The sequence below is a fragment of the Oryza brachyantha genome, chromosome 1, assembly GCF_000231095.2.
Source record: "Oryza brachyantha chromosome 1, ObraRS2, whole genome shotgun sequence".
Taxonomy (NCBI): domain Eukaryota; kingdom Viridiplantae; phylum Streptophyta; class Magnoliopsida; order Poales; family Poaceae; genus Oryza; species Oryza brachyantha.
Window position 1 is genome coordinate 18,558,017 of NC_023163.2, and position 15,603 is coordinate 18,573,619.

Genomic DNA, 15,603 nt, shown 5'->3' on the forward strand with positions numbered 1-15,603 from the left:
CCCGGGCCCATATCACTAGGGGTGGACAGAAAGCTCGTGACTCGTTAGCTCGCTCGACTCGTGACAAACTCGGCTCGGCTCGTTTCATTTTTCTAACGAGCCGAGCTAACATTTTAGCTCGTTAGAGATTACGAGCCAGCTCGAGCTGGCTCGTGAGCTTCTCGCGAGCCTAACGAGCTAGACCAAAGATACACGATTCGCCGGCATTCATTGATTCCACCCCGAAAAGCATACGTTCAATACTCTATAGGTTCGCCATGTGATTTGTTGGTTCAAACTTTAATATTTGGATACAATTTCATATGACTTACATGTTTGAACTGAAAATTTACTTATAAAATCTATTGAAAAATTGTTTAAGTTAATTTTTCATGCACGGCTCGCGAGCCTAACGAGCCAGCTCGAGCTTTATAACGAGCCGAGCCGAGCTAGGTTTTTAGCTCGTTACGATAACGAGCCGAGCCAGCTTGTTATCTTAACGAGCCAGACTGAGCCGAGCCGAGCCGAGCCGAGCTGGCTCGTTATCCACCCCTACGTATCACTGACAATCTCATTAATTCAATATTTGTATAGAATTTCTTTATCTACTTCTCACCTCAGCTAATTACATTTATCCTGTACTTAAGTTTTTCCACATGTTTAGTCGTTTCAACCAATAACAACAATTTTCAACACCAATCCCAATCCTCTCAAAAATGGTTAAAAAGCAGTACTACTGTTATGCTGCAGAGGAAGTTGTCGATAAGAGCGAGTATTCCTAAATAGGCATGGAAAAGAACACCCCCAATTTCGGAAATGGGGAGCAGCCGTTCAGCTGTTTGGGGACCCAGGCAAGGAGGCATGACCTATCCCCACCCATATTGCAACCCTTCAACATATTCTGAGCCTTCAAGGAGACAAGATATTTTCGAAGAGAGCACACGTAGGGCCTAGCTAGCACAGTGCACTATAGTATTAGGAGCACTTCTTTACCACGATTCTCCAACCAACCAATCAATCCAATCCCCATGTAGGCCACGAGACCCCGGCCCCTCCCTTAATCGGATCCCATCCATGACCCATCGGTTCGCAGAAATGAGCTAATCCGCCGTGCACGTACGCGCACCATCTTGCCACGACCAAACGCCGGCGCCTTCCCGGTGGCGCGTGCTTGCTACCTACTATAGCGTTGCATGCGCGCGGTGACGTGCATTGCCATAGCGCAGGTTTTCGCAAATCCACTCACAAGTAGTGCCAAGTGCCAACACATAGTACGTTGGAGTCAAAGAGAGATCGAGCCAAACTGAGTATATCCTGGCGCGATATGACGGATCCGGCTACTAGATTAGGGGCGTGGTTAGTTGGGGTTAGATCGGGAGGCACGCACGCACGCACGCCCCCGCTTTGCCGGTGCCGGATCACGCTGTTGGTCCAAAAGGCGGCACTGTTTCGTGCCATCGCCTCAAATCTCACGCGATGGCGACGTACGCCCACAGGGGGAAGGGTCAGGAGCCCGACACTTGTCGCGCTCCGGCCTCCCGGAGACTTCTATATGAAGAGGCCCCCCCCCCCCCCCCAGCGCGCGCGCCCCAGCGGCTCACCACTAGTTTACTCTAGGTCGGTCATGTCCTGTCACGCATAATTAGCGAGCTAGGATTAACCGCGAGCGGAACTGCTCTGTGCTTTTGAGCGATTTGACGTGCAGCTAGCTAGCCTAAGCGCTCTCAGTATAGTGAGGCGGTGGCGCGCCGGCGCGGAGGGGGCAGAGAGAAATGGACGGGCTGCACACGGAGCTCGCGCTGGGGCTGATCGGGGGCGACGGGCAGCAGCAGACGGCGCCGTTCGTGGCGAAGACGTACCAGATGGTGTGCGACCCGCGGACGGACGCGCTCGTCCGGTGGGGGAGGGAGAACAACAGCTTCGTCATCGTCGACCCCGCCGCCTTCTCGCAGCTCCTCCTCCCCTGCTTCTTCAAGCACGGCAACTTCTCCAGCTTCGTCCGCCAGCTCAACACCTATGTCAGTATGCTACAATACGTGTGCCATCGCTGGGTCCGATTCGATCGCCGGCGGCCCTGACCATTAACGGTGTTTTTTCTTATCTTCTTGTCATGTGATCGATGCAGGGGTTCCGGAAGGTTCACCCTGATCGGTGGGAGTTCGCGCACGAGTCGTTCCTGCGGGGCCAGACGCACCTGCTCTCGCGCATCGCGCGCCGCAAGAAGCGAGGCGATCAGGGCGGCGGCGCGTCCTGCTCTTTCGGCGGCTTCAACGGCGCCGGCGAGCAGCATGCGGCGTCCAACATGGGAATGTTTGGGGAGGAGGCGGCGGCGGAAGACGTGTTGGCCAACGAGGCCGCGCTGTTCGAGGAGGTGCAGAGGCTGCGGCACAAGCAGACGGCCATCGGGGAGGACCTGGCGCGGATGAGCCAACGGCTGCAGGCGACGGAGCGGCGTCCCGACCAGCTCATGTCCTTCCTGGCCAAGCTCGCTGACGACCCGAACGCCGTCACGGGCCACCTCCTCGAGCAGGTTGCGGAGAGGAAGCGCCGGCGCAAGCACCTCCCTCCCCACGAACCAACCGTCTCTCCCCTCCCGCCTGCGCCGCCGCCACCACAGCAGCCGCTCCTGGCACTTGCCGGCGCTGCTGCCATGGAGGGCACCTGGCAATGGACGACGGAGCATCAGATCAAGCCCATGACGATGCTCCCATCCTTGGAGCCGCCCACAGCTAGCTGCGGCGTACAGAAAGTGCCTGAGCTCGGGGGCGGCGGCGTGATGGGCTTGACGGACGGTGAGGCCAAGGTGGAGCCGCCCTTCCCATTCTGCCTACTTGGTCAGGCTTTCTTCTAACTTGCCGAATCATGCCCATGCACGCGTAGTAATTCTTCCATTTCCACCATGCACTTCCTAATTCAGTCACTCCTACGTACACACACATGCAAAAACAAAAGGTTAAAAATGATGTTAGTTCTAGTGCAATGCATGCAGTAATACCAGCATCGATCGGTATGTTTTGATCTGATTATTCTTACAGGGTACAGATTAGATTGCAGACGATGGTGTAATGCGACAACCTTAATTGCTGTACGTATGCACAACGCATCAAACGATAGTTGTACGTGTTAATTAGTATTTTTTTTGGGCGCTAGCTGCTAATTAGTTAGTCGTCCTACTATTATTAGTAAGTAGGAGTAGTGTTTTCATTAGGTGGACGCGTGGACATTTGTTCTTGTCCTCCAAGCTTGTAGGGATCATCAAAGTGGTTAAATCTATCTATAATCTTGTTGCACCTTCTGTATAATACTTGCCGGAAACGTGCACTTGGCCACCTGTGATTGCCCCATCTACCCTGACTCCAACTTTAGTCTATGGAGTAGTTTGTGACTTTGTGAGAAGTGGCTTTTGCTTTCGACGCTTTAATTTATCCGGGGCCCACTGCACATCCAATAGGAAGCTAGGGGTGGTGACGATCACCGTGACCGATGTGTTGTTTAATGGTCCAGGTGTCCGCTTCCATTAGCATTCTCGGTAGTGATGATGTTAATTAAAGTTTTGGATTTGGACGTCGATGTGGAAGCTAGCTACGGCCTACGGGATCGATCGGAAGAAGAAGAACCGATCAAGAGGCTCTTAGAGCTCACGAGAGGGCGCGCGGCGCGCGTGCCCAACTATTTTTGCCGATTTTTGACGTGATTTTCCTGTGATCTCTCCTCTCCCTCCCCCCGTCGCTCTCGGTGGCGCCGCGCCTTCGATCGAGTCGAGTCCACTTCTTAGTTACGCAATCCCGCGGAGATGCGGGGATAGGAGCTTGCAGGTACTTGACTACTGTACTTTAGTTTGAGCTGGGACCCTCGTCGATCGTGGCTTAATTGTGGCTAAGCATCGCGAAATCTTTGTTTAATTACCCCCACTAGGCTGGTCCTGCCCCCCAGCTAGCTGTTAAGTTCGGTGGCGCGCAAGGTGTGACACTCTGATTGATATGATAAATTGTAGTAATCTAGCTAGTAGTTGCTTTGCAGGATTCCAACCTGCCGGCAGCCGCAGTAGTCGCGTAGATCGATCGATCGAAACGACGGGAGGGAAAGTATTTACAAAGATTTGGCTGTCCGCCAGCTTGATCGATCGATCGATCGAGTTGTACGCGTGCTATCTAGCTACTGGCTGAGCTAGCAGTGAGAGATGATATATATATATATATATATATATATGTGTGTGTGTGTGTGTGTGTGTGTATGGGCGTACGGTTAATGACTAGATAAAGCTATAAGCTGGTACGGTACCATAGAACGTAGCGCGATGGCCATGGCCACTAGCCGGTTCTCTATCCACCACGCCCACGTGACATGATATGGTCCATGTTCCCCACGGTCGGAATATATATGTAGCCTGCCAATCTAGCAGCAGATGGCTCGTAGGGATCATATATCCGTTCTATCATTCATCCTTAAAATAGAGGATAAAGAGTAAAAATTGAGTTTTAGTACAACTTTTATCCAATCCTCTATTTTTCTATGTCATTTATATTAGGAGGAGAAACTCTATATTTAAATGTTTTCTCTCTATCTTTAAAGAGATATGGATAATAATAGTATCATATATGGATTATCTGTTAAAGTAAAAAAAATATGAATGACTAAACTATTTTAGATGATCATCTAAATAAAGATATAGATAAACAAATTTAGATAAACTGCTGGGGATGGTCTAGTAATATTATGGTCTCTATATAGTCAGGTATACCGAGACACTGACGCTCTGTATATATTTCGTATTCCAAGGAATTGAAGTGTATAAATACTACGGTGTGTAATTGCCATGATGAAACGAGATATATAATGATTTTTTATCATTGAGTGTGTATATATGGGAATGGGAGTGATCGATGTCATGTCACTGTACGACGACGCAAGTGGCTGTAGTACTACGTATAAGATCGGATGAATAATGACCGAATTGAATTTGGATGGATGAGCACATCCCTTTAATTGTTTTGACTCCCTCGTTTGAGACTATTTTGATAGCTAGCTACTTCCCCCGTTTCACAATATAAGATTTTCTAGCTTTATATAGATTTATAAGAATACAAATGAATCTAGACATATATATAAATTATATATATTTATCAATTGATAAATTTAGACAAAACTAAAAAGTCTTACAATATGAAACGATGGTAGTATTAGCTAGTCGATCGAAGAAGTAAACGTGGGCCCGGCTATATTCAGCAGGCGGCCCCCAGTTAGCAGGTCACCGTCAGGCACGCACCAGATGACTTTGTGTGTTTACTGTGAATCGCCACGAAATTGTGTATAGTATATGCATGTCTCGGTGTACTGTGTTACGTTGGCGACCGTAGGAGCCCACCTCGATCACGCCATCCTGAAAGGGGTGAGAGGGGCCGTGTATGCATATGCAGATACTGCTACGGTTACTGTGAACCGCATCGTCCAACCTGCGCGACGACAGGTAAGGTGATTCGAGCAGCTGCTACACTGTCAAGCCGCGTGACAGTAAAGTTAAAAACCATATCACAAGTACTATCAATCGCGACGTCTAACTAATGTTTTGACCAGCTAATAACTCGCATGCAAATGCATTAATATTCACGGCGCGCGCACGAGGGATTGATTGAAGTTAATGAATGGATTAGTAGTATTTCCTTCGTATTGTTTCGCCTGGTTGATCATCCGTCTTATTTAAAAATATAAATAATTATTATTTTGTTTTGATTTAACTTATTATTCAATAAACTTTTAAGTATGACTTATAATTTTATATGTTTAATAAAACTTTTAAATAAAATAAACGATTAAATATATATTCAATAACATATTCTCGAGGAAGCAGTGTGTACCATTAATAAAAAAACCAAAAAATATAATTATATTATACATGTAATATGGTTAAGTATTTGTAATAAAACGTTTAAAATAAATTAAATTTGAAGTAGAGAGATGTGCTTAGTTAATGCACGCCAAATGGTATGCCACTAGGAGTATGCACAGAGTATATCCAGGGCAAGGGCGACATGTACTGATCTACCTCCAGCTCGAGCATGTGAGAGGAAAGCCAAAGGCAGCGCGTGCACAGGCGCGACGTGCCACTGTAGGATTGCCTGGGGGCTCATGCACGCAGGCGGATCTCTGGCTAGCCAACTTGAGAGAGGGAACTGCTGCGCATTCAATTGCATGTTAGCCGGTGCGGGGCCCACCATGTCACGTAACATAAATTATGTTATCTATACCACCATAGCTGCTACCGATAGTCCAAAGAAAAAAAGCTGAGAAATCATATATAGAAATTATTTTTTAAAATAGTGGTGTTTTTGAGTAATTGTTTTCTCCTTTTCTCTTCTAACTCTATATTGTTCCACCAAGACACATGTCTAGTAGAAACTAGAGGTTTCTTCCCAGTGATGAATTCATGGTTTCTTGGTGTATTGGGTGAAAAAAGACTTAGTTTCTTTATGAGAAAATCATTTCTAAGTTTTTCCATCTCTTTCTTTATTAATTACGTTGTCATGTTATCATTTTTTATTATATGACAAACTATTTAATAAAAATAGAAACAATCATTAATATACCATTGGAACTGTCTAAGGTTGCTATAGCCTAAAGGACAGCATGCATGCTCTCCAATGTAATCGATCTCGCCGTTTGGTATATATGTGCCTGAATATATGTGGTGACAAGTTACAAACGTACGTGTGGTATATGCCTGATTTGGGGCGTGCCAAACGATAGCGGGATGGGAACATTATGTAATACTAGCTGAATGTCTGCGCGTTGCAATGGGATTTTAATAAAAGAATTTATCATGTGCCTATGGCCCTATGAATTTATGGTTTAAGACTTACGCAAAAGGTAACTTAAGATTTTTGACAAGGTAAATTTGTATATGTGATTTTTGACAAAGACTTAAAATAGAATTTTTTAGTGTCAGCCCATGCCTCCTTCACACGCGTGACCTCATTCGCGCACCCAGGCCACAAGCTGGGCATGAGCCGCATATTCATCGCCCCGCGCGCGCTCTTAGCTGTCCGATCGGCCGGGTGGTGACTCGACAGCTGGCCGTCGAGTTCGGGGCGACAAAACCCGAATCACAGTCGCCGTGAGTGCCAAAACCCTAACCATAGCTCGCTTTGCTCCCTCCCCTCTCTCTGGCGAGCGACGCCGGTGCTGTACTCCAGCTGGCCCGCACCCGTCCCCTTTCCACTTTCCCTTCCTCTCGTCGGTGCTCGGATGGCATGACAAGGCGCGGCGGTGCCATCGCACGACACTTCGCCAACGCACGCGTTTGCCTGAGGGTGAGCGTGCCGCCGTCAAACGGCCTAAAGTACCCATGCGTTGCAGCGGGATACCTATATTTCATACAAGTACTATTTCATACCAATATTATTGTTGATTTCATTTATTATTCCTAAGTATATGTACATGGCATCTGCATGCATTTGTAATCAAAGAGCTTGATTTAATTATGAGGAAATATGGAATATATCCGTGCTGCAAATGTTGGGATTCACATGCATATGTGAAGTGAGGTCGAAGGCTGCTGATCATAATGCCATTAGCATGGCAAATTTTTATCGATCATTACTCAATTATATTTGTAGATGTGGCAAACGAAGTTCGTCTTTGCCGTATCAAAATGCTGAATAACCTCCTCTTGCAGTTCAGTTCGCTCTTTATTATTATTGTTGTTTACTTGGTCTTCCTCTGACATGTCTTTTGAAATACTGTGTTTTTTAGTGTAATTTGTGTGTTTATGTATTCGCAAGAACCCTAAAACCTTGTCCATCAGATGTATTTTAAACTATTATAACATGTTGCAACAAACAAGTGAGTAGATCTTGAAGCATGAGGCCCTATAAACGAATTATACAATCCAGAAGAAATCTGATAATGGAAAACTGATGGTGAAGGTGTCCAAACCTGCATTGTACTTTATAGCTAACTTTTCAGCCTGCAAATGTTTAATTACATGTTCAACAAACATAACAGCATTTTTAGACTGTAAACTGAACTCTAACAGAGCATCAATTTATAGAGCACATTAATTTCTAGAACATAGTTTATACAAATCAACATACTAAACAAAGACAAAAAATATATTACTTGTGCACTGCAACACTTCTACTTAATTAACTATCTATCTCCTAATAGCTATTCATATTTGTACACATAGATGCAAATATGCAATCAATCTTAATCAATTATGTGCCATGTAGATTAACTAATTAATAGACTAATTAGAATAGTAACTTTACAATGCCATCAAGTTTCGGTTCACCTCGTTAAGATACCAGTGTCTTTTACTTTTTCCCCTGTTACTATCTAACTTCTCAAATCTCAAATCAAATTCACAAAACAAAAATCAGAGAAGAAGCTGGCCTCTTATTCCTCTCGCTTGCTCTGGTCTGGTAAAGCAGGTCAGCTCCACCCATCAAATTCCCGAAGCAACATAGCGCCGGCATGGCGTAGCAGCAGCCGGCAGGATGCTCCTCCTCCGCCGCCGCCGGAGGAGGATAGCGGGCCTCCCCAACACCATCTTCCTCGGTGTCATGGCATGCCTCCCCTGCCGCGCTAACCATGTCCACATGGCCTGCATCGACAAGCAGTGGCCCAACGCCGTGAGGAAGGAGCCCACGCCGCGAGACCGACCCCCACTCCCCCGCCACGGCGACCAGCACGTTGCCATACCAGCAGGCGTCTCCTCGCCGCACACGAATGCATCGATCCACACGCTCCTCCTCCCCAATGACCCTTACAAGGAGCGGTTCCGAGGATGGTATAGCGCCGCGACAGCCACTGGATCTACGGTCCGTCACTGGTGGTGCTGCTAGATGTGAGGTACACGCGCCTGGGTGGGAGGTAACTAGGGCATGTGACGGGCGAGTGAAAGGAGGTTGTCGCCGGGGGTGGCTACACTGGTTAGGTATGTGATGGGCGTGGCGTCGGTTAGGAGAGGCAACAACTATACAGTGAGAGCAGTGGTGGAGGAATCACCGGCGGTGCGGGGAAAGGAGCGGTGGTGAAGAAGTGGCGGCTAGGTGTGAAAGCAAGCACCTGAGCATACACACCGTCAACCTGAGCATACACACCGTCAGTGGGGATGTCCTGACAATAATAGCCCACATGTCAGCCAATGTGGTGGTGTGTGGTGGCAGTATTCACTGTCACCACTAGCAACCTTTATATAGTAAAAATATATTGGGATTGATATATATATATATATATATATATATATATATATATATATGTTTGATTCATATACTCAAATATATTTATAGCTATAGTTGTTCAGAAAGTCAGCAAAATTGTTAAAAATGTCGTCGATGAAGAGTGCAGAATTTAGTTCATGCCACAACGATCTATATGGAAGGGAAATTTTGTTGATGCTTTCCTGTTTAGAACAAAGAAGAACAGAGATAATCTGATGAGCAGGAAAATTTGGTCACGTGTAGATAGATTCTATTTCGCCGGAATTCGTTGATTGCTCTTCATACCACACATAACCGTGAATACGTACTTTAACAGCCTTAAAGAGATAAACGTGCCATTGTTTCGCTTTTTGGAAGAAAAAATGCAACCATGTTTCTACCAATAAAAAAATATACGAGTAAACCTTTTCTACATATCCATATAACAACTTAAAAACAAAAGTTGTAAAATAAAGCATAATGAAAACCATAACATCAAGTCTAAAATTAAGTTTTAAAGCTTAAATTTTCGCTTATAAGCAGTTACACATGTGAAACATGTGAGCCAAAGACTGACAAGAAATCCCTAGGATCACTATAATCCATTTAAAGTCAGACAAATCACTGATTGTGAATGTGGATGTGTGTATATATATTCACAAAAAAATTATTTGGTAAAATTTTGTAAATAGTAGGCTATTATTGCAATAAAATTGCCAATAACTTTTCATATTACATGATTGATATTTAGTTAACATTTTGATGAGTGGGGAACACATAAAGTTTAATGTGTAGACATCATGGTTTCTTGTATATGTGTGATCCGGTGTATCAACATTCAACAGCAGCATATGCATTCGAATTCGTGCATGCATGCATGCGAAGAACAGCCAACTTACCCTCCCTTGCACGTGTGCACGCATGGTATGTGTTCCCTTGCAGACTTGCAGTACGCCGCATGGCATACTGTGTGCAGGATATTGGACGCACATTATGGCTTATGGGGCACCGATCGATCGATTATTCTATCACAGGGGACCAAGTATATTTTATTGATCCACGGTAGGATTGAATTTTCAGTACATATTTAATCATTTATCTTATTAAAAAATTTACATAATTATCAATTATTTTGTTATGATCTAATTTATTACAAAATACTTTTAGACATGACTTATTACAAGATAAGATGAACAATCAAATATAAATCCAATAATCAACATTGTTGTTGACGTTAAAATGTGAACGTTGCCGTGTCACACATGAAGGCTTGGGAGTTACTTCTCAGACAGCTCCAGTGCAGGACCTAAATTCTCCGAAGGTGCGCGGGAGTACCAATCAGTTTGATCCCGTAACTGACAAGATAAACAGTCAAACAAGCCGATCGTCTATCGGGCCGATAGGTAACTAAATATCCAGCCGATCGGACGTTGGTATAATAGCGCTTAGCCGATAGGCCGAGCAATCGGCTGTTGGAAGTTTGGATCGGCTGAGAATCCGATACAAATATACTTGAATCATAAATAAATAAATAATGAGCATTTTGTTGCGATCGGCTAAACCAACTTGCATGTAATCCTCACAAGCCGATGCAACATAAAATAGTTATCGATCTAAATGAATCAAGCCAATTGGTATAAAAATAATAAAGTAATGCAATCGGCTACTCTATTGATGTAAATATAATAAATACGTAGATCGACAAAGATCATCGGCTATAAATGACTGACAAATGACCAAAATCTATAAAATATCTCGCCCAGATTGCTAAAAATAATCATAGAAGATCGGGACCAAACCAAGACAGTTCAATATTACGCCTAGCAATGTCAGGATAGATACTAAACAGATCTAGATCGCTATCAAACCGATGAGCCGATGACTGATAACTTATTGGCTGGTACTCCGATAAAACAATGAGCAAAATACATTGATCTGATATAAACCATATGATAAACGTGATTTACTAGATCGGACCGAATGGAGACAGTATTAGATTGAATATGTCAAATAGTAAATATCAAACCAACATAGATCGCTCAAAGTGGTCAACCATATCAACTCAAGATACAAAAGTAACCTAAGCCGAAACTGATACGATAACTAGCAATCGCGTAGCCAAATTAGAAGCTTGGACTGAACTGAGACAATTCTAATCTAGCCGATACGATTACCTTGGCCGGCAGAACGTAGGTCTTACCTCTCCGCCGGAGATCGATACGATGCAGCCCAGCGTCAAGTGCCAAGTTCCGCCAGTGTTGAAACCTCGATGAAGAGGGTGGCGATGCGCCGAGAGTAATTGATCTAATTATGATGTAGATAATTTACAATGACCCCGGATATATATATTTATACCCTTGGGTGGATAATAGTTCATGTCAAACATGACACACGACTCCTAATAGATAAAAAGAAATAACAAACTCTATATTTATTACGACACACATTTCCTAATAGATAAAAGAAAACAAACAAGTCTCGATTGGACTATAACTCTTTTAAAGATAAAGCAAAAATCCTAAACTAACTCTAATTAATAGATAGATTTATGCCGCCATGCCTTTGTCTTCACGATTCCCTGTTAAATTCAAACTGTTCTAGATAAAAATTTCCATTAGTGATTGCGCCTTTCTTATCCGAATTCAATAAGAAAATTTACCAAATTTTGGTGTTAACAAACATCAAACGAAAAAATACAAAATTATATAGTACATAGCAATATTATGTCCCTGGCTTATATCAGTTTTCTTTGCTCGTTTCTCAGTTAGGATGTGTAGAAAAAGATCAAACGGAAAATATTGGGACCGAGACTAAAAAATAGGGTTATCACTCGTGCTCATGGGTAACCGAATTGACTGAATTAGGAAAAACACAAATTCCCCTAGCTAGCCAATAGAACCCGATCAGATCCAACAAGAGAAAACCCTAATTCTCCCCCTACTTCATCATCACAACCCACAGCTTGTAGCGGCGCCACACTCGGCTACCGCTTCCTCCATGTGGAGCTCCACCTCAAGATAACAATTACAACCTTCTTGCATCGCGCCTCCACATAGATGTGTCACCATTGCAGCAGCCTTGTACTTCCCCCTCGGTCCTCACACCACGCCACGACTACTGGAGGTCCTCATGTTGATCTACCGATGCCTGTCTTTTCTTTATGTTGCCCTACCGTACCGGTCAATGTCTAGCGATGTGCGGTGAGAGGGTGCACCATGGGCATTGCCGCACTAGGCAACAGTGAGCTACCATCATCTCCATTTTTCTCACATGCCTTCGAATGTCTGGTGGCACAAGTCACAAGGTGTGGGGGTAGGCCGTGGGTAGCATTGCTAACATCGATGGTCATTGCGTTGACAACCTCCAACTCCTCCAATCCTATGACAACCACATGTGGATTGTGCCATGGTGGTGGAACCTCCACTCCTTAGCTAAGATTTATTAATTGTAATTTAACATCTAAAATGTATGGGTGATTTGTGATATTTTTGCAACTCCTGAATTTTTCAGTCATAACCGAGATCGAGATTAAACTTATCGATCTTGAGTGCAGCTTTGATGTAATATGATCCTTTGTTTTGGGTAACCAAAATTTCTCAAAAGACCGAATTGCTTGTTTCGACCAAATGTCCACCACTTCAGTTGATTGATAACATGTTCTTTCAACTTTTGTGTAAAGAGGTAGTAATTACTAGGAATGAGATACACCGCTGTAGAAACCCCTATCGGTGCCCAGTTGGAAACCTCTCATAGGTGTTGGTTTCCCAACCAGCACCCTACAGGTAGCACCAATAACTCATTGGTGTCGGTTATAGAACCGACACCTATAAGGCTTGAAGGTTCAGGTTCTATATACAAAACTATCACCAATAGGGACAACGGGGCCAAAAAAAGCACTGACTTGGAGTCGAGACAAGCCAACACAAGCAATTGGTCCTCTCTTGCCAACGAGCCTCACGTCTTCTCTTGGGCTAGCAGGCTCTGACGTTGATGGACAGGACAACTATGACGAGGTTGTTGATGTCATGGTCTACTTTAACTTATTGCGCTCACAGATCATAAATTCATTTTAGGAGAAGTTAGGGGTGGAGAGGGGATAAAGATAGTGAAGAATGAGGGCCTGGAAAATTAACAAGGTTGAGATCCGAGTGACAATTCGCTTAATTTTTGGGCCACAAAAGCTGCCTGTGATTCTTGTTATGGAAATAGTCCACTTTAGGTCCCTCAACTATTGATTGAGTTTCATTTGCATCCCTCAACCATGAAACTAGTACAGAGTATCCCTAATTTCTAAAACATATGCCAAAATATACAAGGAAATACCAAGCTATAAGTAAGGATGGTAAGCAGAATATGGTCAAAAATCATTCTCACATCACATATTTTGATTGCCATGAGATGGGACACTTTTTCTCGGTGTGCCCCAAGAAGAATGACCAGAAGTGCAAATCATGAAAATTGAGGCAAACCGGCAAGAAGCAACGGAAGACGACATTTCATAGAGGTCAAAGCCCAACTTGCTATAGTTGCTGGAAAAGGGAGGATATTGGTAAATGTCCCATAGGTAACACTTCTAAGCCTACGATTATATATGATGATTATGTGCTTAGGAGAAATAAGCAAGGCAATGTATTTGTATGTCGATGCTATAAAATAATTAAATAAGATAATGCTGAAAGGATATGGTGTTCAATGGAAGAGCTATGCTATTCTTCTACTGTATAGTAATATAGCATTTTGAGAAATTATTTTGCTCATGTAATCTATTATGTGTATTTGCAATTATTGTTTATTCCTGGATATACTATTATGTCTTCTATACCAAATTTAAACTAAAATAAATATTATATTGATGACATAGTATCTTTACTTTCATCTTATTTAGCTACATGGATTCCACGTGCACGCTAACTAGTTAGCAAAAAAACACGACCTAAGAGCATCTCCTAGAGAATAGCTAAATATTAACTCTCCAAATCGAAATTTAGCCATTCATCTTAGTTTTGGTAACTCGAATTCTGAGAACATCTCCAAGAGACTATCCACCCCCTCTCCAAATCCTGGCAAGGGGAGTAAGACAAGAGTAGCAACTTTTCTAGTGTCGGAATGAGTTGCTAGATTTAGCCATTGATAACTCAAGTTTAGTCATTCAAATAACATGATAAGTCAAATAACCACTCTTTTGGAGCATGGTTTTTTGTGTAAAATTAGTATGACAAGTGAGATATCGTTCTCTTAAAGATGCTCTTTTCAATTCTCCAAGTCCCAAACCAGCAGACCACCGGTGGAATCGCCGAACTCCACGCCAGTGTTGAAAATACATTCGGTGAAGAACGCGCGCGCTCGACGTCAGCGGGCAGCAACGGGCCGCGCGGCGCCATCGGGAACAGAGGCAGCGGGCGCCCAGCCCCGGGCCGCACATGCGCGGGCGCACGCACGCACGCACACGGCCAACCGAACTCGAGACGTAGGAAATTCCCACCCAAACCGCTAGACGGGCGCGGCACGGACTCGAGGAGTGGACGCGAATCTGAAGCCCAGCTCGCCGCGTGCGGACAAGCGCGACGGCGGCGGCTTATGCTTGTTCCTGGGCACGCGGGCGGCGAGCTAGGACCCGGGTACCGATTACCGAATTACCATCGACCACGGTTAAAGAAACTTCTACTGTCGGGCTGACGGGTGGGCCCAATCCCAGTCTGTCGTGTTGTGGGCCCTGCGTGATTAATTCTCCCGAGGGGATTAGGGATGGTTATTTACTGGATGACGCACTTACTGGTTAACCGTATCGGGCTTGTTTGTTTGTTGTTCGGATGGAGAGCTTATATGCTCTCTCGTTTCATTTCCTAATTTATAACCTGGTATAATTTCTTAATATTATATCCGTTTTAGTTTATAAGATATTTTGTTTTTCTCTAAATTTATAGAGAGATCAATAAATCTAATGAATTTGAAGAAACCAAAACATCCTTAGAGCAAGTACAATAGCAGACTATAAGCTAGCTATAAAATATTTTAAGATTATAAAAGAGGTGAGAGAAGAACAGTGAGTTATAGATTTGTAGCCAGCTGTAGCACGGACTCCAAGACCTAATATGCGTATGATATGTGAGACCAGATATTAATAGTGCAGTATATTTTATAGATAACTATTGTATAAATTGACTATTAGATTAACTATAAATGATTTGTAACTAGTAGTTCGCTATACTATTAAACTTGCTCTTACTATACTCTGTAATCCTAAAAGTTGGTGCTCTTGTTGCTACGTATAATAGAGTAAGGATAATAATATAGTTACCAAGCTGGCTACAAAACTCTTTTGTAGTCTTCTTATAGTCCACCCATATAGAAGTTAGCTATTTATCATTAATGCAGGATCCACGTGTCTCTCACAGAGTTTCTTAGTTCTCGTGTCTGAGCTGGC

General features: G+C 43.8%; 1 protein-coding gene across 1 annotated transcript; it reads left to right on the plus strand.

The window, feature by feature from the left end:
* The first annotated feature begins 1,591 nt into the window (after window positions 1-1,591).
* On the plus strand, window positions 1,592-3,302 carry LOC102716356 (heat stress transcription factor C-1a-like). Its single transcript, XM_006644327.3, has 2 exons — window positions 1,592-1,997; window positions 2,105-3,302. The coding sequence occupies exons 1-2, from the start codon at window positions 1,752-1,754 to the stop codon at window positions 2,828-2,830; spliced, it is 972 nt and encodes a 323-aa protein (XP_006644390.1). The 5' UTR covers window positions 1,592-1,751; the 3' UTR covers window positions 2,831-3,302.
* Window positions 3,303-15,603: the final 12,301 nt, after the last annotated feature.

Coding starts and splice junctions, on each gene's coding strand:
- LOC102716356 (XM_006644327.3), top strand. CDS start 1,752: ATGGACGGGCTGCACACGGAGCTCGCGCTGGGGCTGATCGGGGGCGAC. Junction 1,998..2,104: donor TCCGCCAGCTCAACACCTAT/GTCAGTATGCTA, acceptor TGATCGATGCAG/GGGTTCCGGAAGGTTCACCC.